This window comes from Pocillopora verrucosa, chromosome 4 (assembly GCF_036669915.1).
Source record: "Pocillopora verrucosa isolate sample1 chromosome 4, ASM3666991v2, whole genome shotgun sequence".
In the NCBI taxonomy this organism is placed as follows: Eukaryota; Metazoa; Cnidaria; class Anthozoa; order Scleractinia; family Pocilloporidae; genus Pocillopora; species Pocillopora verrucosa.
The window spans coordinates 26,356,273-26,379,756 of NC_089315.1; the positions used below are offsets into that span (position 1 = coordinate 26,356,273).

The window sequence follows — 23,484 nt, forward strand, 5'->3', positions numbered from 1 at the left end:
CACCTCTAGAGTAGGAAGGCAAATCTTAGCTTTTTCTTCCCTATTTTAATAGGCTTCATTAAATTTCGAGACGCTTATCGCGCAATCCTTTTCATTTATAGGTACGTGCGAATTAAAAAGTATGACCTCAGCTGGCCTGCGCACAAGCGTTTATCATTCCATTATTCCTCAAGAGGGCTTGCGGTATTTCATTACGGTGGAAGCAACTAATGGTGCCGGCTTCAAAACAGCAATCTACTCCGACGGTATCATTGTCGATAGCTCACCGGCTGTTCTGAAAGGGGTTTACTTTGAGGCAGAGAAGAAAAGTATAGGCAAGTCTCAGTTCATCGTTCAGACGGATGACAGATATTTAGAATTCTACTGGAATAAAGCAACTGATGCAGAAAGTGGTATTTCGTTCATTGAATGGTGTGCAGGTACCAGCAACAACTCGTGTGATATCGTCGCTTTGAATCCTATTAGTTTAGATGCCACGAATGTAAAACACTACTTGTATGAGCCATTAGCCTCTGGTACTCACGTGTTTGTTCTGCTAATGGTTACAAACAGAGCCGAATTAACAACAACAGTGGTCACCAAACCTCTATTAATTGACACAACTCCACCATCAGTTGGAAACGTGACAGTTGGAACTTTTCCAGGAACTGTGTATTTCAAAAAGGGGGATACTGTGAAGGCGAAATGGTATGGGTTTAAAGATAACGAGAGTGCTCTAGACCATTACGAATGGGCTGTATGTCAAGCAACTACCAAAGGTATCTGTTTTGGTCCATATGTAAACGTTGGCAGCAATACGACATCGAATATCGACGTCCTAGGCATTGAATTTGGCGTTTCGTATGTCGTTGTTATCCATGCCTTCAATAAGGCCGGTTTATTCAGCGAGGCCACTTCCAATCCATTCATTGTGGATAATTTGAGTCCATCGGCTGGAACTGTGTATGACGGATTACACAAACGGAATGACATCGAGTATCAAAGCTCTGCTTCTCAATTGTCAGCAAATTGGTCTCCATTTAAAGACGTCAATGGGAGAATCGAAAAGTACGAACTGTGCTTAGGAACAAACCAAGGATCGTGTGATGTAAGTGACTTTGATAGTGTCGGAACTAAGCTATCAGGAACAGTTATAGGACTGAGCTTGAATCACGATGTAAAATATTTTGTCACCGTACGTGCGACGGGTGTGTCCGGCTACAGCTCGATAGCAGCCTCTAATGGTGTCAAGATTGATACCACGCCACCAGAATATGGCCAAGTGAGAGATGGTGAGACGCTTGTAGACATTGATTACCAAGCAGATGACACCTACATCTATGCCAACTGGGATGACTTCCATGATAAAGAATCAGGCGTCGCTGGGTATACTTGGTGTGCGGGAACTGGGAAGGGCTTCTGCGACATCATTTCCCCTACCTACGTCATGGATCAGATGCGAGCTGGACAACAGGTTTTGGAACCACTTCCCGCGGGAATAGTAATATTTGTTACCGTTACAGCCGTAAACAACGTAGGAATTTCTTCCACCGTTTCTTCAGACGGATTCAAAGTTGACAACACGGGGCCAATTCTTTCAGGAGTAAGTAAAGTAATCTTGGTCGACATGGGTATCTTCATTTGGGTTTAGAGATAAAAAGTGATAGAAGTTTCGACGAGCTGAGCGGCAGTCCTTATCAGAGTCAAGTGAGTTGTTGAGCCAACAGTTGTTGTCGTTCGAATGTACTAAGTCCAGGTCGACAGAAAACAACTAACCACTTGACCCTGATCGTAAGTTGCTCTCAGGTTGCCAAAACGTCAGTCGCTACTACCGACAACGACCCTTTTCAGGGCTACCCTCTCCGGACGATCGAACACTATCAGTTATACTGTGACGAACATGTGATGATGACGACCGTGAAAAAGAAGTATAAGATCTGTGGCAGATCACATGCTACCTCCGTGTACAAACTATTTTCTGTAAATGATTTGAATTAAAAAAAACGTAGTGAGGAAATTGCGCTTTTTTGTTCGACGGGATTCTATTAATAACGAGTGCGTGTTGCGAAAATAAATTTTGAGTAAAAATGAAAGGAGAGGGGATTAATTTTTCTTGTTCGGCCTTTGAACGAGTTTTATGCAACTAAAGACGTTTTTTACCTGGCCATTAACTTTGTTAATGAAAATGAAATAACCCATAGATGTCAATTCATTAGGTTCGCGACCTGCAGCATGGCTCAAGTGATGATGACATTGATTTCCTCCTTTCGAAAGACAGTTACTGCACTCGCTGGGATGCTGTCGCTCCCGACAGTGGCATTCTGAAGAGCGAAGTTTCCGTCTGCTCTGAACTTGACTCCAATGACTGTTTGTTGCGTAACTTGGATGTAGGCAACCAGACATTTATTTGTATGGCTGATCTGGACTTTAAAGGAGGAATCAAATACTTAACAAAAATCAAAGCGGTAAATCTCCTTGGAGTTTCCGCAGAGGTCTTTTCGGATGGATTTGTGTTGGACTCTACACCTCCCTTAATGGGTGAAGTTTTCTTTGCAGAGATGTTTAAGTCAACCATAGAAGGTGACACAAAACATTACACTCGCTCCGTTATTGCTGCTCAGTGGAGGGGATTCTGGGACAAGGAGAGTGGTGTTCGCACTTCGTACGTTTGTCTTGGAACTACATCAGGGAAATGTAACACAAGGAACTTTACCATGGTTCATAACACCACAGCTTACACTTTCGCGGATGTACCCCTAGTCCAAGGAGAAACCTACTTTGTATCAGTGAAGGTGGAGAACGGGGCAGGTCTAACTAGTGACATCCAAACATCTAAGGGGATTCTTTTTGACCAAACAGGTAAATTTTGATACTTACTTTGTCTCAACAAAATGAGATTTCAATAATGAAGATCGTTCTTTTTCTCTTCGGTCATAAATCAACCAACGAGATATTCGTCGTTATATACGTCAACTGCCCATGCTGACTCTGCTATTAAATTACTAGGTCCTACCAATGAAGGCACAGTACTGGATGGCAATACACAAGGTAAGGATGTCGATAATCAGCAGAGTAGAATCCTCGTCGCTGCTCACTGGAGCGCCTTCGACGACCTCGAAAGTGACATGGTGAAGTTATCTTGGTGCGCAGGACTGTCCCCTGGTTTATGCGATCTCGTCAAGGAGACTGAACTGATCAACAATAGCACGTCAATTCGTTACTTTCTTTCTAAACCCATCATGAATGGTTACCGTTACTTTGTCACCGTTAAAGCAACCAACGGCGCAGGTGTTACATCGTTACTCAAATCTGATGGCGTCATGGTAGATGACACCCCTCCGACTTCTGGCTCTGTAGTCGATGGATTAGGGTCAGACAGAAATTATGTTAATGGAGAGGATGACGTTAGTGCAAGTTGGTCTGCCTTTATGGACTTTGAGTCTGGTATAGATTCTTACAAAGTCGCGTTATGTCATGAGAGGAACCTATCTAACTGCCCTCAGCCTTTCACTTCTACTGGGAAAACCACTAACGTCACCATCTCAGGTGAGGAGTTGGTTTATGTTCGTAAGACATCTTTTTTTTCTCGTAGCGAGTATTTTCATGTATCAACTCATGTGCTCTACTTACCAATAACGAATAATGATGGTTACCTTTCCATCATCGTGTTGAATATCTAAGGAAGCCAATCTTTTTCAACTTTGCTTTCGAAAGCAAGTTGAGGAGTTGAAGGTAATTAACGTTTCTCCGCCATGATATGAGAAATAGCCTACCACATGTACGGTAGATAAGCCACCAGCAAGCTGTTCTCTTACTGCAAACTTCATTGCACTATAGAGACGAAAAGGGAGAGCTCCGAACTCTTTTTTTCTTTTTTTACGATAAACAGCACATGTATCGCTTGATAACAGGACACGAGGACAAAAAGAAAAGGATGATACAACCTTTTTAAACAAGGAGCCATGGCTTTTAGTTTCCTAAAAATAGTTGCTAGTTCTAACATACGATTTATTACAGGTTTGGATCTCGAACGTGGTACACAGTACGTGTTTATTGTGCGAGCCATAAACCATGCTGGTCTTGCAAAAGAGGCTTTCTCTGACGGATTCACTGTGGATTTCAACCCACCGGAAAAAGGCAAAATATGGATTGGTGCTGGAAACGAACATATCATCTATCAAGCGGATCCTACAAAGATAGTCGTAAGGTAGCGTAAAACGTGACTGTTACCTGTTTGCTTGTGTTTTTACAATCGCTCTCATTATATGCTATGCTAAGTTACGTCTTTACAAGTAATTTCTTTACAAATAACACGTTCATTACCCATTGCTTTTGAGTAGTGTCGAATTATTTATCCATATTTCGAAAGTCATAAGAACGCTCAGTCTCTAAAAAGTCCCCTCTCTTTAATCAGTACAGTACAAAAAATCTAAAGGAATAATTTTTTTAATTAAATATTTTCCCCACGAACACCGGTAAAGTACTAGAACGGAAATAAATCGACCTTAAATGTACAAGTAGAACAATTTTTCGTTGCTTTTTCTCTCTTACAGATGGTCAGATTTCATGGATGTTGAAAGTGGTATAACAAAATATGAGGTTTGTGTTAGTTCTGTTCCCCTAAATTGTTCAGTAACCACCTTCGTCGACACAGGACTTAATACAAGCTTTACTGTCAATGGTCTTAACCTTGAGCATGGTGGGACGTACTACGCTATCGTTCGAGGGACGAATGCGATTGGCCTGTCAACGGAGAATACCAGTGGAGGTGTTCTGATCGATTTGACTCCACCCATACAGAAAGATGATAGTACCCTTTCCTCTCCGTCACCTGGAAACAGAACTGATTTGAATGCTTCCCTATTACAAGCAGACGTCTCTAATTCGTCAACAAATAATGCCAACGGCCCTTCCATCACATTGAGATGCTTGGAAGAATACTTAACTTCTAGTTGGGAAGAGTTTGAAGACCGTGAAAGTGGCATGCTGAAGTATGACTGGTGCGTCGGTACAGCAAGAACTTTATGTGACGTGGTGCCCATGAGGTCAGTTGGAATGAAAACAAGAGGTGCAGCAATTGTCAACAGTCTGAAGACTGGAACGGTTCTTTTCTCTACTGTGTACGCCATTAACGGAGCCAAGCTGAGAAGGCAAATGATATCAAAGCCATGCACAGTTATTGCTGTTGCACCAAAGTTTACCGAAGTAATTGACATCTCAAGCTTCAGTTCGAGCAATCTCACTGACACTGACTGGAAGGCCACTATGCAAAGTTTGTCATTTAGGTGGAAGGCTATTGGAAGCTATCTAGATGAAATTTCACTTTTACGCGTTCAAATAGCAGTAACCGAATTGTCTTCCAACCTATCCGTACCTCGGCTACTTCAGGACAAGTCTTGGAATAGCGAGTCTTTAGAGCAGCCCTTCATGGATGTGCTCTCTGCTCAACACAACGTCACAGTACGAAGTATAACCCTAAATCCTTGGATGAGGTATCGGGGGATAGTTCGGTTATGGAACGAGGGTGGTATTTTCTCTGAAGCTTCTAGCGATGGAGTGAGAATGGAACCTAGTCCACCGGAAACCCGTGGTCTCACCATCCACGACAAAGCAGCCGAGAATGAGCACCTCCGGTGGTGGCCAAACCTGAGAATTCCTCCAGTTAATAAGAGTATTGTAAACAGTGATATCACTTTCATATCGTCTCCAGCGAAGCTAGAACTCACTGTTCACAGTGCCACGTCGAACTCCACCGCTTATTCAACAAACTTCATTCTCGAACATGATCTGTTTAGCCCTACAGCTGATTTTAAAATAGTCGTCAAGAGAGTGACAAGTGGCGGAAACGACACAAACAGCACAACTGATTCCAGAATAATGAAGGTCATCCCCGGCTTTGCTGACCTTGAAGGTCCGTGTTGTGCCAAACATCCCAGCAATACCCTGGATGCCTTAAGTGACACGCACTTTAAGCCCACCTCACCAGTCTATGAGTTTGGTGTCTCTTTGGCCATTCTGGCAGAAGATTTTTTAGCTGTAGGAAGTACTGGAAAAGTGCTTCTTCAGTCCTTGAAGAACAAAACAGCAAGAAACATCGTTACTTTGAGTGATCAGTCTGATTCAAATGCCACAGTAAAGATATCTTCTTACCGTAACACGACAGGCTTTCTTGTGAATGGTAAGCTCTATCTTAACAAGCGTACATCCGATGACCTGGATGGTGTGCTAGGCAAAAGCATCATAATTGGACATTGTAAAAATGTTCCATCATCAAATTGCCCTGAAAGTGAAGAATGGGCAGATTACCTGGGACAGTCGTTTGCTCTAAATGACAATGTAGTGGCCGTAAGAGGCACCAGATTATCCACTAATAGCAACGTTGTAGCAGTTTTTCGAAACATGTCAGAAAAATGGATTTTCGCCCAGACCGTTGGAGACAAAATGAAGCATCTAAACTTTGGACAATCCATTTCTTTAAATGAACACTTTATGGCGATAGCCGCCGGCGATGGAAGAAATTGCTGTGTCATGATATATTCATTAACGACTTTGACTCTTCGAAAGACAATTTGTATAACTGATTCCGCAACCAAAGTGGCACCTCTTTCTTTGTACCTCACCAAGACCAATGCACTCGTAGTATTATCCAAGACAGCAAGACTACTGAAAGTATTTCAGTTGAACATGACTTCAAATTCTCACTATGAAGTTTGTAGGTACCGAGCTGGGGGCCACATTGATGAATTGAGTGGAAATCTTGATGTAAACACTCGAGAAGAAGGGTTCATTATTGCTTTTGGCTTCGAAGCAATGCGTGGTGGTGAAGGGTTACAGCTACTTGGCTTTCAAGGAATTTACACAACATCAGATCATTCCACTTCGAGTAACGAGAGCAGTGAATGTCTCAATCTAGGGTCGGTGCTTGCGCGGGAAAGTGGCTTACGAGCTGATAGTTATGGGACTCGAACATCTGTCTCCTTCAAAGGCGACATGATTCTATTTGGAATACCGGGCGTTCTTACTTGGCCAAAGAATGATCAGTGGCTAAGTACAGGAAGAGTTTACATGGCAACATATTGTCCCGTGAACCATTTTCGTAGTACTATTTCTGAACTACAGAGCTTGCGTCCAGTAGCTTGTCTGCCATGTGAACTGGGAAGAAAGTCATTTGGAGGCTTTTCTAACGCTTGCTCAGTCTGCGACGAGAAGTTGTGCTTTTCCCCTCCTGACAACGAGTCCTCCAGCTTCACCACAGATATATGCGATGATACGTCCTGTCTTTCCACCATATATCTAAGCAACAAAACAAATGGAATAAACGCTCACATCAGACGTGGCTCTTTGTTCGTTTCTGGACCCGAAAATGTCTATAGTGTCGAGCTTCTTGAAACAACACGGGCTGGCAAATCAAAAAGTTCATTTTCAGAATCTTTTGTGATTGATGCAACCGCTCCTGTTCCTGGCATGGTTTATGATGGACTGGGGACTGATCAAAACATGAACTGCTCCGAGAACTCAACCTTTGGCGAAGACAGCCAGTGTTCAACAAGAAACTTTGAAGATACGGATGTAGAGTTTACTAATAACACGCGGGAGATCCATGCCAGGTGGATTGATTTCCTGGACAATGAAAGCGATATCGTAGAGTACTTCTGGTGTGTTGGCACTCGACCAATGGCAGACAACATCCGCATGTGCGAAAGCACAGGAATGAGGCCAAATGGAAGTCATTTTGGGCTGAGCTTAAGTCATGGTGATTCGTATTACGTCACAGTTATTGCCTGCAATGGAGCCCGGATGTGTTCAGCCGCTCATAGTAATGGCGTTACAATAGACTCCACTCCACCTGTGATGACATATGTCAGGGACGGGATTATGGGACCAGATATGGACTTTCAGGTGAGAACTGTCTTCTAGATCTGAAAGAGTCGGTATCTTAAATAGATAGTTCTAAACGGATACATGCAAGTGACTACTTACAAGTCATATGGTATATATGCTAAGATTAATTTGAGTTTATGGACTGTTTAATGGGTGTCGTTTTGTTTAGTTTTGAAAACTAAATCCTTCATATTAGTGTAGGCGAAAGGGCACAGTAATTTCCTTAAGGTATTTCTCAAATCGTGATTGTTGGACTTTTCTTTTAAGCCTGTTCAGAATATATGACGGAATATTAAATATAATTCGAATAACTTTCCTTTGGTAGGCTTTTGTCGATATCATCTTTGCTTACTTCGCCGCCAGCGACGAAGAAAGTGGAGTAAGTTCATATGAGGTAGCGTGGGGGACTGCTCCTGGTTTAATCGACATAACTGACTTTGAAGAGCTAATAAACGCCACCATATGGCGTGCAAAATTTAAAGAGGACGCACTCGAGATTGGAAGAAAGTATTACGCAACAGTGCGTGCAACGAACGGTGCTGGGTTACTATCCGATCATCTTTCATCTAACGGAATCGTGGTTGGGAAATCTGAATATGTCTTTGATAATTCATCAAAAGCCTCATTCTTCTTTGACACAGTAAACGTGAACGATGATGGATCACGTAAAGACGGGGGTGTAGGAAAAACCTACGGAACGTTGAGTGTCCCTGAAGGTGCTGTTGAAGAAGAAGTAAAACTACGATGTTACAGTTTGGACGAGAAAACGCTGGAAGAAAATACAACTGAAGAGGGTCCAGTCAGCGACCCGAAAAGAACTGCCCCAAAGGTACTCTAATGTAACTCGTCATGCTATTGTATTATGTTACATACAAAGCATTAGTGGTAGTCCTTACTTGCCAAGGTAAACTTTTGTTTTATGTTTTATTGCAAATTGTACTCTTTGTAACCAAGAAAGATATGATCAACACCCATGAGCCGTGGTTGTATTATAGGTTATGTGAGAGGTTTTTTCCATGAGTTTGAACAGAGTACATGCGCCGTAAGAATTTGGGAAATTTGGCGTATGCACTTGTGGTTCATCTTTCCAATATAGCCGAGTGTGGATGTTGTCTTGAATTTGGACAAAATGATCATGTTCGCATTTCCATATACATGTACTTTGCAAGTGTTTTCTCTATCGTTTATTTTGCGCTGTCTCTTCTCCCTCTTTAGCAATTTATGCTGGGAAACTACAGCTTTCAGATAAAAGCCCTGGATCCTATTAACAATACAGTGAAGGAAGGTTTCCGGTTTGCTAAACCTATCAAGCTTACCATGTTTTATGACGTGGACAACCTGGTAAAAGCCAACAAAAAGCACGTCAACAATGAAGTTACAGAGAAAGACATAGATCCTGTGTTGTTCTTATGGGATCCAAAGAATGAAACTTGGTGAAAATTATTAAATTATACATATACTTTTGTCGCATATTTCGTTTCTTGAATGAAACAAACTTAATAATTATGCTTTTACCTGGCTTTTTTTTTATATTAAATAACAATCTAACTTAAAGTATCTTACTTCTTTGTGATTTTGCACGGCCTTTCGTTGTGTTAGTGGCTGTTAAAGATATCTTAAGAGAAAACAAATTTTAAGTCCTCATTAGGAAAAGTTTTGACTCGACGCATTTCTAAGACGAGGCGTAACAATTTATTACCACCAGTACTCTTTCACATACACATCAGTAAATGTGCAAACAAGTAACTTTGAAAGAATACATGCATATTGGTTGCAAGGATTCAAAGCGTCAATTCTTTGTTTCAAATATGATCGAAATTATTGGAAAACTTAATCTTAGAGTTTAATGTATGATCTTTTCATTTAGGTTTGACGCAAAACTTACTTGTCCAGAGCCCTGGAGTCGAGTGAACCGGTCGGTCAAGCTTCTAGAAGTGAACGTGTGTCACCTGACTCAGTTCGCCTTCTTCTTCTCCTTCCAGGCACAGCATGGCTTACTTCTCTTTGGGAAGAATCACTCAAGTATGAAAAGTTCAGTTGCCTTCGAAGTAAATGAATTGTAGATTGATTCTTAAGTCTGTACAATATTTGCTCAAAGAAGCCTAAAATTACCTTTTCATTCCAAACTGTATTTCTGTGAATGATCTGTTCTTTGCATCCTTCTGGACGAATTTCATTTGGTATCAACAGCAAATATCGTACTCCCAAAATAGAGTAGAAAATAGCATATAAACGACATTATACCCCCCCCTCTCCTCATTTTAGAAAAATAATCGATCAGTTACTTTTTTTTAAGAAGACAGTGTTGATGACGAAAAATTATTGTGCGGTGCCTCTCTTTCACCCGTCTATAACATCTCTTACAATGCTCCGTTACCATACATAAGCCATGTTCGTTCTAATTGTTTTTCGTAAGTGGGTGTTTGTTTTAATGTTTCCTAATAGTAAATAATTTATTTCGTGCTTCATCTGTGTATCAGTGGCGTGGTTTAATTCCAACTTCCTATAAAATTAGAAATAATAATGATGTCATAAATATGTGTCCTCTATGTGTTTGGTGGATTGATCGTCTTTAATCATTAGCTACACTCTATTTCATGAAATGAATGGTATCGAAATAACATTTGTAACCGCTATGACATTCTTGTAATGCTTCATGATTTCGTTTCGATAGGGTACAACTTAGATGGAGGCATCCAAGTCTCTCGTAGGATGAGGGTCACCATGTTGGAGATTCTTCTACGAAGATCTAAAGGTTCGCAGGGTGACATTGCTGTACAGTGGTCGCTGTATCAAAATGATTCCTCGGACAGCCTCGATCTAATATGGCCAAGATCTGGGGAGGTGTCTATGAAGGACGGTCAGTGGAACGATTCTTTTATACTCACCGTAGACAATGACAGAAGGCAAGCGCCAGAGGGGGTTATCTGGGTTCAATTGGAAAATCCTTCGGGCGGCGCTTTGTTGGCGTCACCTGATGAGACCACGTTAAAAATCACGATTGCGTCAAACCAGAGGCCTGATCAGGAAACAGGAATAATAACAACAGTATGTATAAGCGTGGTCTCCGTACTGGTAGTCCTTGTTGCCTCATATGTCGTCAAGAGACACAGAAATAGAAGAAAAAGGTAAGCACAATTGAAATTGAGGATGTTTCCGTTAAGGGCAAGAAAAGGCGTTTCACGGCAATTTTCACCGCACGTTCAAAAAGATTCACGCACCTAAAGGCATCACAGGAACAAAACTAATTTAAGAGCGCTTTCCGCGCGATTTTGCACACCAACTTCCTTATAAAACGGTTTCTTTACCATCTTTACCAATCCACCAGTATTGCAGAAATAGAGTAGTATATTTAGACATACGATTTGGAATATACTATCCCTCGAAAATAATTTATTTTGCTTTTGCATTGCCTAAGTCCGGTGTTCCATATGTGATTTATTGTCTAATTAATGGGTCGCTGTCGCAGCCATTCCAGCGCCAGAATGGTTATATCAGCACAGATGGATCTAGTCTAAGCTTTATCCTGGTTATTTAGAAGAGCTTCGTCTTGACTTTTCACCGGCCTATTGTCAAACTAACATCGTAACTTAAGCAAAAACACTAACCTGCCCACTTTTTTTGTTAGGATTGTTACCAAAATAAGTGGGCGCCAAGATACTGAGATGACTCATTGTAAGTAAAGCGTTGATTGATAGTTTGGTTTCTTGTCAATTTTGCTTTCTTCCTTAACTCTTCTCTCCGTTGAGTTTTGACTGGCTCGTGAAATGTCGTTTTACTTGTTAGAAGGCCCTTCTAATTAAATGGCAATACTTTCCATCTGGCTCCGCTGTTGGATACACTGAGTAATCTAACGGTATGAAACCATAGCCATACGTAACAGATCACATCTTGGGTTGATGATGAAGGGTTAGGATATTTCCAAGCGACTGCGACACAACACGATTTCGGGAAATGAACCTAGTTAAGGAGGCTTTTAAAAAAGTCTGTTTACTTGCTGTTTGCGGCTAAGTTCATATTTCATAGTCTCTGTCACATCACTTGGGTTCCCTTTTGAGCTCATTAGAGAAGCATTAGTTTCCTTTGACTCAATGGCGTTCAATCAAAGGAATGTACTGAGATTATTGTTAATTATTGTTTTACCAAGTCGCTTGCTTTCTTTGCCCTCTTCCTAGTGAGAGATGCTAACACCGGGCACGCCAATAACAGTTGGCGATCGTCTGACCCAGTAGACCATGACATGGAGACGGAGTTAAATTCCTCTGGATTCAAACCCGAAGTCGAAATGTTCACATCAAATCCACTCTACGAGTCACTTGGTCTGAGCACTGACCCAGATGTTTCACAAGTGGTAGCTAACCCTCTTTATGGGTCCGACAATCTTACAGGCATGAGTGGTGCTTGCGTGATTGCGAATCCGTTGTGCAACTCAGCTTGTACCCTTCCAGGTGCTGATTCTGCTCCAGCAATCGAGAACCCCCTGTATGAAGCCACCTCCTGTATTGAAGGAATTACGGAAGAAGTGAATTATGGCGAGAATGTTGATGAAGATGGAAGTGAGGAGAGTTTCTTGGGGTGAGTACCGATAGTTTGTTTTTTGTTTTTGTTTCTTAACTGTACTCACAACAAAGACATTTAGAAAATTTTTATGCCTTGTTTAACTGTGTTTTGTAACGTCACCATGTACTTTAGACTTCTTGAAACTTTTGGTCTTAAAAATTTCAACTGATCGAGAAAATTTACCGAAAGAAATTTTACCAACCATAGCAAGAATTGTAGACTTGCTTAAAACTCTAAATTATGCATAATGTGTTCTTAGCATTAGGTTACCAAGTAGACGATTTAATGACAACTTTCATTGTCTGCCTTTCTTTAGGAAGAAGACTTCAATGGTTGAAAAGTTGGACTGAATACAGGAACGAATAACTTCAAAAATTTTGCTTGGATTTTTTTCTTTTTTCACTTTGATCACATTAATCTAAGGGGTATACTGTATTTTAGGCAAATAAAGCAGGTAGACGCGATTAGCTGTTCAACTGATACGTTTTCAGAAGAATGCGTGGGTAAAATTAGGTAAAATTTATGCTCTCTTTCGCCTGAAATACTTAAGTTTTGCACGCGCAGAGTGAATTTTAATAGTCACTAGACAGATCTTTTGTTAAAAATCTCTCGCTGATAAACTCGTCCTGGTACTATTTCTGGTAAGATTCCTTTTGACATCTCGTTCTTTTTTTAGTCAACTGAGACAAATTTGATAGTAGACATGATGTCGCTGGTTCATAGCCGACCTTTTCTTTTCTGTTATTTCATTCTTTTTTTGCCCAAACAATTTTTTGAGAGCCACTGATCATTTAAATTTCTGATCTCGACCATAACATGATAGAATCAACTAAATTGTTTTTCCTCCTTTATTTGTTTTTCGTTTGATTTCTTTTATATTTTGGAATGAGATGGAAAGAACGGAAACATTGATTTTTCAAGGTAGAAGCACCATTGCCTTGTAGCCTTTTTGGACTGCCTTAAGTCATTATATAACAATTTGGTTTTGCTGGTAAATTTAGAATGCGACTTGAATAAAATGAGATTTTGAAAGAATATGTGAATGTGTTTAGTTAGTGTGGAACGTACATTAAGATGTTGCCGATACTTTTTTTTGCAGTTCAGTCACGGCATAAGCGATTTCTAGGTAGTTGCGATATTTCGTCAGCTAAAACACCAACATAGTTTTTGGAACTGACTCATAAAGAGCTCGAATCCTTGGCACAAATGATAATTTTTGAGGAAGGATAAATGAGAAACTTCGAGGATTTCAGCTTAACTCGAAAGGAATATCTCTCTACTCGTTGAATTTCACTTGCTTTCCCTGTTTCCAGAACCAGTTATGCTTCTTTTGGTTTTGAAAAATTATAGAAGTTATGGAAATTGCATTATGTTAATCTCCACTCAAAAGCAAATGATTTGTCAACTGGTTTATCCTGATCATCGCGATGAATATTTTGCAGCTATTAAGTTTCGAGGAACTTTCAATTGTCTTTACAACATGTGTGCTTGAAAATCTGGCACAATGCAAAATCCAAAGAATTTAAAGTGTGCACCTTGAGAGGCCTTGATTTTCTCGGTTTGCCATTTCAAGTGGTGTTCATGAACTCAAAAGGCTGGGGGCGCAATGGGGAGAATCGAAAAGTCCTCTTAAGGTAGTTCTAAATTTGTCGCTTTAGAAGTCTCAAGATGCAAATTTTATCTTCAACTTCCAAGTCTCATTAATATTTCCCCTTACTGCCATACAATTCTTATGATGTTAGTTCGGATAATTTTGTATTAAATTAAAAAATGATCTCCTAATTGACATTTCTTTTTTATTATTTTGACCACCTATCTACTTGATGGTGTATTGATATTGTAAAGAAGAATTCTGTCTTGGCTGGTCACTCATGGTAAAAGTCTTAAAATTCATCGAGCTGAATTCAAATTGAATCTTACATCTTACCTGCATGAATACAATTTCATTAAGTTTTAATGGGGGTATAATTTTTTGAAGTAGTAATAGAACAAAACAGAAGAGAATGTTCAGTCAAATTAAGAAAAAAAAACGGAAGGGAAGTTTTTCGTAATTGTTTTAGAAGTGTATTACATAAATTTCCGTTGGAAATTAGGAGGGAAATCTGTCCAGCTCGAAAAGAGTTAAGCTATATTTTATTGGGCGTAAAGTAAACAACACTGGGTATATTATATAATTGTCTTCTGATTGTGATCAGGTTCTGAAAGCCATAATTCCAATTTTTCCTGCTTTTCACAGAAAACATGATTATACCTAATTCTTAGGTAATTCAAAACGCATATTCTGTCTTCATTTAACAAATAGAGAAGCTTTGACTGTACTCTGTAAAACACGCAGGAAGCGGCTAAAGCTAGCACGAAAGAAGTGTACTGAGAAACACGAGACGTACTCGGGTGTTTCTCACCACTTCTTGAGTGCTTCTAACGTTAATAAGTTTTTAAGAGATGATATATCTTTGTGGAAATAATTGCTGGTTCCAGTTTTCTGAAAAAGTGATAAAGAAATTGTTCAAAGACTGACATATTTTCAAAGACCACATCCGTTTCCATCAAAACATTTCTTTTAAAAGATCTTTTTCGAAATTTAATAATAATAAGCTGGCCTTCCAGTTCTTTTTAATTTGTCCAAAATTACATATTTCGAGAACAAAAGAGATTATTATTTTCGGCTAGGAAAATGCAGTCTTCAATGCGGATACGCTCAGAAAAATACCAATATAATACTGCTCATGTATCTCAAGAGAAATAAATAAATGATTCCTTATAAGTGAATTTGGGGTTGTCAGAGAAACCAAATCTCTCGCTTGACTATGCACTGATCAGTCCAACGTGTCCCTCATAAATATACAATTCACTCAAAAGAAAATGTACCACAATACTGTCAATACTGCTCATGTTTTTCAAAGGAAAGAAATAAATGATGCCTAGTGAGTGAATTTGGGGTTGTCAGAGAAACCAAATCTCTTGCTTGACTATTCATTGATCAGTCCCACGTGTCCCTCATAAATATAGAATACATTCAAAAGAAAGTGTACCGTAAAAACGGTAATATAATAAATTAAGTAATGGTGTATATCTAATTACGTGGACCACTGAATATTACAATTTCATACGTTAGTAGTAGAGGTTAGAAATATAATGGTAAGCCATAATTCACTGCTTTCGTGTTTCCAAAATGTTCACCTATAAATCCAGTGATTTCGTAATGAAGTTCAACATGCAACATTAAAGTCCTAGGATTTTCAGGTAGAAATTTAGGCAGTTTCGTGGAATTTAACCGGCGAAAAGTTATCTTGTCTCTAGGGTGAATTAATGAAGTTTTAAGTAAAGGAAAGAATCTCCGACAACGAAGTTGTTTCTAAATTTTTTTGGCTTTCCTAAAGCAGTAATTGATCCGAGTAATAAGAGTTCTTTCAGTATGCTACGTCTTCAAGTTTGACCAATTGCCGAGCAGGTTCTTGGCGGTTGTGTTTTGTACTTGGGTAAGTCACTACTCTATTTCACAGTTTCGCCTCTCTCCACCTTGGAGTACCAATCGGATCCAATGAGCTGTCAGGAAAGCCTGTCTTGATGAACCAGCACCCTGTCCAGGCCATTATGCAATTTTACTATCTAAATGACAAGGTAGAATACAAATAACGCGCGAATAGACTACAGATATCATGTGATATGTAATGAGCGGTAACTTGGATGGTTGGTTATTTTGTGCTGTAAAAAAACCCTGTTTAACCAGTCGGCTGCGCGCGCTACGCTTCTCTACCCGCTTTGTTTTTCCCGCCTTATGAGAAAATAGCTGAAAGACTTAGTAGAAAAAAAAAAAGCAGTTGGATAATAAATAACTTATGAGACGTTTTGGTGTGTAGTATCGCTAAGTATTTTTATTTGCCGTATTTTGACGAGCCCCTAGGGCGAGTCAAAAACATACAATGAGTCTATCGCGATATATTTCTCATTATATTTGTAAACGTCTACTTAGATATGTTTATCGCTGGGCAACAACTTTTTTTACACGAGTATTCACTATCACAATCGCTCGTACGTGTCCCTAATATTTATGCAAGTAGTTTTACAAAGTAATTTCAAAAGACACCTTCACAAGAGAAGAGTGTTCATCCGACCAGTTACTGTAAGCTGAATCTTATAGAAATGAAGATCCTGGCCTTTCTTTTGGCGTATCTCTTTTTGCCCTTATGTGGCGGTAAGTTAACATTTCAGTATCCCTCAACTTGGATTATGGAAAGAAGGTTACGATATTGCTAATTTAACTGTTCCTTGTGAAGGAGGGAAACGCAACTATCTTGAAAAAAGAAAAAAGGAAGTAAGAATGATAAAAAAAGAACCATTTACAGATGCATAATGCTATTATGAAGTGCATAGTTTTCATGTCTGCTTCGGGAAGCCAAATAAGTAGACTAATGAAATTTTATGGGATTGGGAATTTTTTTTTGGATTGAAAAAAGCAGGGTGATTTTCGTTGATCTAGGTTTTCCTAGTAGAATCCTGTTCAAAACTTTACTTGGAGGAAATCACATCTATTACAAACTCTGCCATCAGGAATTTAGCCAAATAATACTAGAAACAAGATAAATTAGTAACATTATTTAAAAAGAATTATTCTTAAGCGCAGAGTTCTTATATTTGCCTAAAGAAGCCAAATAAGTACGTACCTATTCAAATTTGATGGAACAACATTTCTTGCCCTCCTTCTTCTTTATTCTAAGCAGGTCGTGTTCACACCAAGCATGCAGAATTGCAAGATGATGCATGCAAAGTGCTGCTGGAAACCGCGACTTACGAAACACACACTCTTATGGAAATCCTCTACGAGTCATCCTGTCAGCCTAAGGGGTGGGAGGGATTCTTTAACCGAAAGGACGTCAAGGCGATGATGCAAGATATTTCTAATCGTCTGCAAAGTGACTCCCAGAATGAAGGACTTGGTTTGAATCCTAAGATAGGCTGGATCTTTAGAGCCTTTCACATGGTTTCTCCTGATGAAGTGAAGGCCATTATCATGGGTCAAGATCCAGCTCCTCAACCCGGACTAGCAACCGGGCTCTCTTTTAGTCTGGATCCTACAGTACATCCCCAGGAGGTCCAAAGTGTCTTGAGAGTGATCCTTGAGGCTCGAAATGAGGGGTACTGCGTCAATACTTCTGTTGGTTCCTTGGAAAGCTGGGCTAGGCAAGGTGTTCTTTTACTTAACAAAGCATTGACCCTGGTTCACAATAAAATTGGCTCCCACTTATCATTGTGGAAAGATTTCAGCAAGGAAATAATGAAGTATATCAATGAAGAAACAAATCCATCGGTCTGGATTCTCTGGGGTAGCGAAGCCAAATCTTTAGAAAACAAAATTGACAAGAGCAAGCATTACATTGTTAAAGGGGGTCACCCATCCCCAAGGGCACCTGGAAGAAAATTCTTCTGTCAAAATTACTTCACTTGTTCTAACGAATGGCTGTGCGCGAAAAAGCGTGGCACCATTGACTGGAACCTAGTTCCGCTACCTTGCAAGAAGCATGCAAGTCGCTTATTTACAAGAAAATATTCAGATCCAGGGTTTTACGAAGGCGACGAGTGCGAAATGCAGCCATGCCCTGCATCTTATGAGAAATGAATAAAATATATTTGATGAATAGAATCAATAGCATGTCTTCAAAACTGAAAATGTCGGGTTTTCTGTTTTAGGGAATTAAAGTAGAAACGGTAAACAATAAGATGGAATCCAAAGCTCCACTGTTTTGTGAACGGATCCTGCATGATAAAGCAATAAACAATAAATAGAAGAAAGGAATGCATACTGTGTGGTTTCATAGTCAATGCCGATAATAAACGACCAACACGGAAAAGGTTGGTATGTTCCTGTACGTGTGTCGACGAACATGCTTATCTGGTGGCAATGCCACTATTTCCAATTGAGACTGAAGCGCTTAAGAAAAGGTTTGGGGAAGAGCAGTGTGGTCGATTTCACTTACGACATGTATTTCGCTCATTTCCTGTGTGTTTCAAGACATTCATTTACTTATACTTAAAACCACAATCCGCTTATCCGGATCTCTTTCTTTCGTCAAGTTATATGGAAATCAAAGTTTACTCGATCAAACGCTTGTTATAAAGCTAATTAGGACGCAAATTTGACACATGCAAGTTTTAAACACAATGTGAAAAAAAAATAAGAAAATTATTTCAAAAGAATGACCAAGACCATGTTTATCATGTTTCTCCATCGAGTCGACCTTTGTGAAAACTTCGAGCTGCCTCGAAGTCTCCTGAATTTTTTTCTCCTCCTTTTCAAAAACACTTCCGATCAAAGAATAAAACCTAAAAACCCGGAAAAGAGCACAATCTGCACAAGTCAAAGACCACCCCCCTCCCTTGACATAGGGTTGCAAGAACATCCATAAGACCTTCGCTATGAAGGCCTCATGGAAATTGAACGGGTCTCGGCCTATGTGCACATCTGACTTCGTCTTTCTGGAGAGTACAACTGTTTAGTCTCGTTAGTACACACAAAGGGCAACATTTACCATGCACAACTATTTTAGAAGCCCATGAAGATAATAATAACTACTCCTTGGGAGCGGATTTTAAGTTTTTTAGAGTTATTAACATATCAGAATTGCCAGAACGCCTTTTTTTTAATTGAAATTGTTAAAGGCCAAACTTTGACAGGAAAACTCGCGGATGATTCTTTCTCTTTTACTTTTCTTTTTCAACGGCTTTAAGAGAACTTTCAATTGCACTCGGAAGTTATGTGGAGTGATGTTTAAGACCTGAAACAATAAAGCAATTCAAGTACGTTCTCCCGTTTTTACTTTTATGTCAAGACTATACATATTTAGGCAGCTGAATCGTCCTGTCTATGGTCTTTGATTTTGAGCTTGAAGGAATTTTGGTGAAGCAAGACTCAGGACTCAGAAATTTATCAAGTGAACATGGATTATAACACATTCCGTGTGAGTTTTCCCAGATTGCAAAATAATAATATTATTTTACAAGATTTGAATCTTTCTAACCAACAGAGGCTTGGTTGCCACAGACAACAGAACAAGAACGCAATAAGCTTGAAATGTTTTCATTGATTTGATTATAACTTTTGTTTCTCACAATCATGGCATATTTGACACCGTGTCTCCTAAAATAACATTCGTGAACATAAAGGCTTGACAAAGGCGTTCTGGCAATGTTGGCATAAGTTCTGAACACAGCTGAATGGTCTTTCTTTTAAAGTCAATATAATAATTCGAGAGCTGCTCAGAGAGAGGAATTAATTTGAACTATTATTTTAACTGCTATTCAAGTCCTAAAAGTGTCTAATGATGAGAACAAAGAAAGAAAGCAAGACCATCGACAATGCAATTTTTGTTTAGCTCAGATAATTACTTTCCATATTAATTTCGTTTTGTCACTCTTATTATCAAAACAAGACAGAAGGTTTCTCTAGTCAAAGGATGTTTTATGTAATATTTCTAGACTTCAACTAAAGTTAGAGATAATTCAATTGTTATTCTATCAGTAAAGAGGTTAGGTTTAGTGGTCATTTAGAGAAGAATTACAATTTCTTGAACTAACATATAAATTTTGGGGTGTTCTTTAGATTGAATAGTCCTCACGATCTTCGGTTTCTATGGTGTTTGAATTGATTTTTACAAAGCGTGTTGGATAAAAATGTCAGCCATGATTCTCAACCTTCAAAGAACTCTATCACAAACGTAAATGTAAAAGCGTATAGCTGTTATTCTTTTCTGACAGACTTATAAATTAAACAAGTCAGAAGAGCCTCAAAGCTAAATGATATCAGTTGAGGAAAACATGTGCTTACTGCATCATCACTGATTAAAAATCGTTCACGTGTGCTTCCTTATCCAATCACGCGCAATATCGAACTAAGTATTCATTCATTATTGCACTATGACGTGTTAAAGATACTCAGAGACATCGATTACAAAAGGGAAGGGCTGGCCTTTGGATCCATTCTTACTGGAGGTGTTAAAAGAAGGAGGTAAGATTTGTTTTCCCGTGTTCTCCTGTAGATTGACCTTTAGATGTCCTCGAGAACCAATCTTGCGATACGCAGAACTGTAGATTTTGCTTGCAACTTTAGATTCATTTAGATATGATGTTTGTGTATTTGCCTTTTTAACACCAAAACAAGACCATTTCTTGTTTGTGCCTTTCTCATATATTGTACGCACAAATTAACGATAGGAAAATTAAATCTGCGAATTTGATGTCTTAGGCCTCTCTAACTAACACATACTGCCAACTCCTCGAGATTCCACCCTAAGAGAAAGAGAAAAGACAGTATTCATCGTTTGCTTTTCTACACATGCCCGTAGGGCAAAACGTCAAGTGTTCCACTACTTTTCTTCACACAAAAACGGAAGTTTTAGGCCCCCAAGACCCATACCCTTAGTTCCTTTACATGCGCTGTGCTCACGGCTACTTGCGGGCCATGAGGAAATCTTTCACCCCTTCTTAGGTGAATGGCTCTACTTTTTGAATTGGAATCTTTTTTGGGGGGATGGATTAAGAACACTTCCGATTTACATTTTAAAACTTTTTCAGAAACCTCGTGGTTAATTAAAAAAGAGAACTTCAAGTTATTGTTTCACAAAAATGGACAAAAATAATTTACACGTAAGATCCAATAGAAAATATTTAATATTCCTTTGGAAACACCAAGGTAGCTGGCGCGTGCTATTAAAAATATGATAATAGTGTTAGTGTAACAAAAGAATTGAAAATTTTCTCCTCAGGGGCTCTTCTTAAATTATTTGCGAAACGTATTTTTTAATGAGTCGGGCAGTTCAACAAACAAATACATTCTTTTCTGCGACTTTTCTCTATGTTTAACTGCGTGTTTTATCATTCATTTAGAACTTAAAACGAACAAATGATAGCTAAATCAGAAGAGCTCCCTCCCATGCCAAGTGATCATCTTGCAATATAGCTGACGTTTTTTTTTTTTTTTCTAATGAAGTTGTTTTAGTTGCCTTGTGTGGAAAAAGTCTGGCTTCGTGTCCAGTCGAAGAAATGAAGTTCATTGTTCTTTCCTTGGTACTTTTCATTTTGGTCAAATGTGATGGTAAGTGATAAACTATGCTTTTTTTACTCACCTTTAACCTGAAGTTTACCGCAATGTAACCAACAGCACGGGTGCGGGAACAACAATTTTGGTCATTTACGTTTATCACCTTTGAATGATAACATCTCTCTCGTCGTCAGCGTCGATGTCTATGAAATGTCATCAGGAGGTGTGGTTTTGATGTTCCTCCAGAGTAATTGCTCCACCCCAGTCTTAATTGTCTAGCTCTTCAGGGATTTTTCTTGAATAGCGACCCTCATCCATGTTCCAGCTTCCGATTTTTCTTAAGAGCCCAAAAAGTGTATGTTGTAGATAGGCCAGTAATGAATCACTACTGCTCCCTCGGGATCAAGCGTAGGTAAGTAAGGCACTTGTAAGACAATAATATCACGTCAAACTGATCTTGATGTTTACAGGTGGAAAACAAAAAGCTGCCGTGGATTCGCACTTTGATGACTGTGAAGATTTACTCGAGACCGCAACCTACCAGACCCACACTCTTATGGAGTTACTTTACACTTTCAATTGTAAGCCTCTTGGGTGGGAAGGTTTCTTTGATCGGGCAGACGTCATGCAAATGATGGAAGTCATCTCCGAGCAAATTCAGTACGACTCTCAAGTGGAGAACTATGGAATCAACCCAGATATAGGAAATGTTTTTAGAGCGTTTAATATGGTTTCACCCGAAGAACTCAGGGCAGTGATTTTAGGTCAAGATCCAGCTCCTCAGCCCGGTCTAGCGACAGGCCTCGCTTTTAGTTTGGATCCCTCGGTGGACCCTTCAGAGGTTCCCAGTGTGCAGAGAGTGATCCTAGAGGCCCGCAACGGGGGATACTGTGTCAATGCTTCAGATGGTGTCTTGGTTAAATGGGCCGAGGAAGGCGTCCTCCTGCTCAATACAGCGTTGACCCTGATCCAAAACGAAATTGGCTCTCACCTTGAGCTTTGGGAGAATTTCACTCAGGCAGCTATTGATTACACCAACGAAAACACCAATCCATCGGTCTGGATTCTCTGGGGATCTCATGCAAAAGCTTTTGAGAGCAGTATCGATAAGAGCAAGCACTACATTCTGAAGGGAGGCCACCCATCTCCAAATGCAGATGGAAAATACTTCTTCTGTCATAATTATTTCGCCTGTGCCAGTGAGTGGTTGTGTGAGAAAGGGCGTGGCATGATAGATTGGAACCTGCTTCCTCTACCTTGCCAAAAGCATGCAAGCCGTCTTTACCACAGGATACATGAAGACCCAGGTTATTGCAATGGGGATCTTTGTGAAATGTGGTACTGTCCATATTAACAAACAATATGTAGCACGCGCAAGCTTGGAGTTCAAATAAAGAAAGATATGCGACGTTCAAAAATGTGTGCTATCTTTGTTGAGATTTGTGCGTGGCGGAGAATAATTCGTGATTAGTTGCTGCTGCATCCTTTACTTCTTTAAACAGTGATTCCAGTTGATTTGATTTATTTATATATTTTTTCAATTTTAAAATTCAGGAAAGTTAGGGAACAGAAGTATAGCAAACATGAATTACTATTCAACACTAAACTGTTTCATTCGGATACTGATCGGAATTTTCCTTGGAAACTCGTGTCACCAGAACGATTCTTCGACAGTGTGCTAACTATAATTCTTTCAAGTTGCGCCGCGTTAATGTCTGATGTAAATCAACTTTAAACTTGCACAACTTTTACTATATGTTTTGCTGTGTAGGAAAAATAGAAAAAGTCGAACCTCCCTTTGCAACAATCTCTCGTGAGCGACCACCTCCCGTTAGCAACCACTATTTCAAAATACCAAACGTTTTCAAGTCTAATCACTATAAATGGAACCTCTCGTAAGTGACCACCTCTCTAGAGACCACTCTTTGAGATGCTTGTTTACAATTTTTGACCTCCCATAGGCGAGCACTTGACAGACAATCGGCTTCATCCCTAACGAGCAGAAATTGAAAATTGTTTCAACAGATGTC

General features: G+C 39.6%; 3 protein-coding genes across 3 annotated transcripts in view; all 3 read left to right on the forward strand.

Moving 5' to 3' along the window:
- The window catches only part of LOC131779284 (uncharacterized), a 38,062-nt gene extending 24,221 nt beyond the window's left edge, over positions 1–13,841 (forward strand). Inside the window, exons 3-14 of the mRNA XM_059095812.2 lie at positions 102–1,582; positions 2,196–2,838; positions 2,986–3,525; positions 3,997–4,186; positions 4,533–7,878; positions 8,186–8,689; positions 9,076–9,293; positions 9,728–9,882; positions 10,535–10,988; positions 11,489–11,535; positions 12,036–12,435; positions 12,737–13,841. Coding sequence (XP_058951795.2) covers positions 102–1,582; positions 2,196–2,838; positions 2,986–3,525; positions 3,997–4,186; positions 4,533–7,878; positions 8,186–8,689; positions 9,076–9,293; positions 9,728–9,882; positions 10,535–10,988; positions 11,489–11,535; positions 12,036–12,435; positions 12,737–12,770 — 8,012 coding nt within the window. The 3' untranslated portion in view covers positions 12,771–13,841. The remainder of the gene's footprint in view (positions 1–101; positions 1,583–2,195; positions 2,839–2,985; positions 3,526–3,996; positions 4,187–4,532; positions 7,879–8,185; positions 8,690–9,075; positions 9,294–9,727; positions 9,883–10,534; positions 10,989–11,488; positions 11,536–12,035; positions 12,436–12,736) is intronic.
- Positions 13,842–16,563: 2,722 nt separating this feature from the next.
- Positions 16,564–18,037, forward strand: LOC131779277 (uracil-DNA glycosylase-like). The gene is made up of 2 exons (XM_059095802.2): positions 16,564–16,615; positions 17,142–18,037. The coding sequence occupies exons 1-2, from the start codon at positions 16,564–16,566 to the stop codon at positions 18,035–18,037; spliced, it is 948 nt and encodes a 315-aa protein (XP_058951785.1).
- Positions 18,038–20,320: 2,283 nt separating this feature from the next.
- Positions 20,321–22,857, forward strand: LOC131779287 (uracil-DNA glycosylase-like). Its single transcript, XM_059095816.2, has 3 exons — positions 20,321–20,422; positions 21,404–21,508; positions 21,925–22,857. The coding sequence occupies exons 2-3, from the start codon at positions 21,457–21,459 to the stop codon at positions 22,806–22,808; spliced, it is 936 nt and encodes a 311-aa protein (XP_058951799.1). The 5' UTR covers positions 20,321–20,422; positions 21,404–21,456; the 3' UTR covers positions 22,809–22,857.
- The last annotated feature ends 627 nt before the right edge of the window (positions 22,858–23,484 follow it).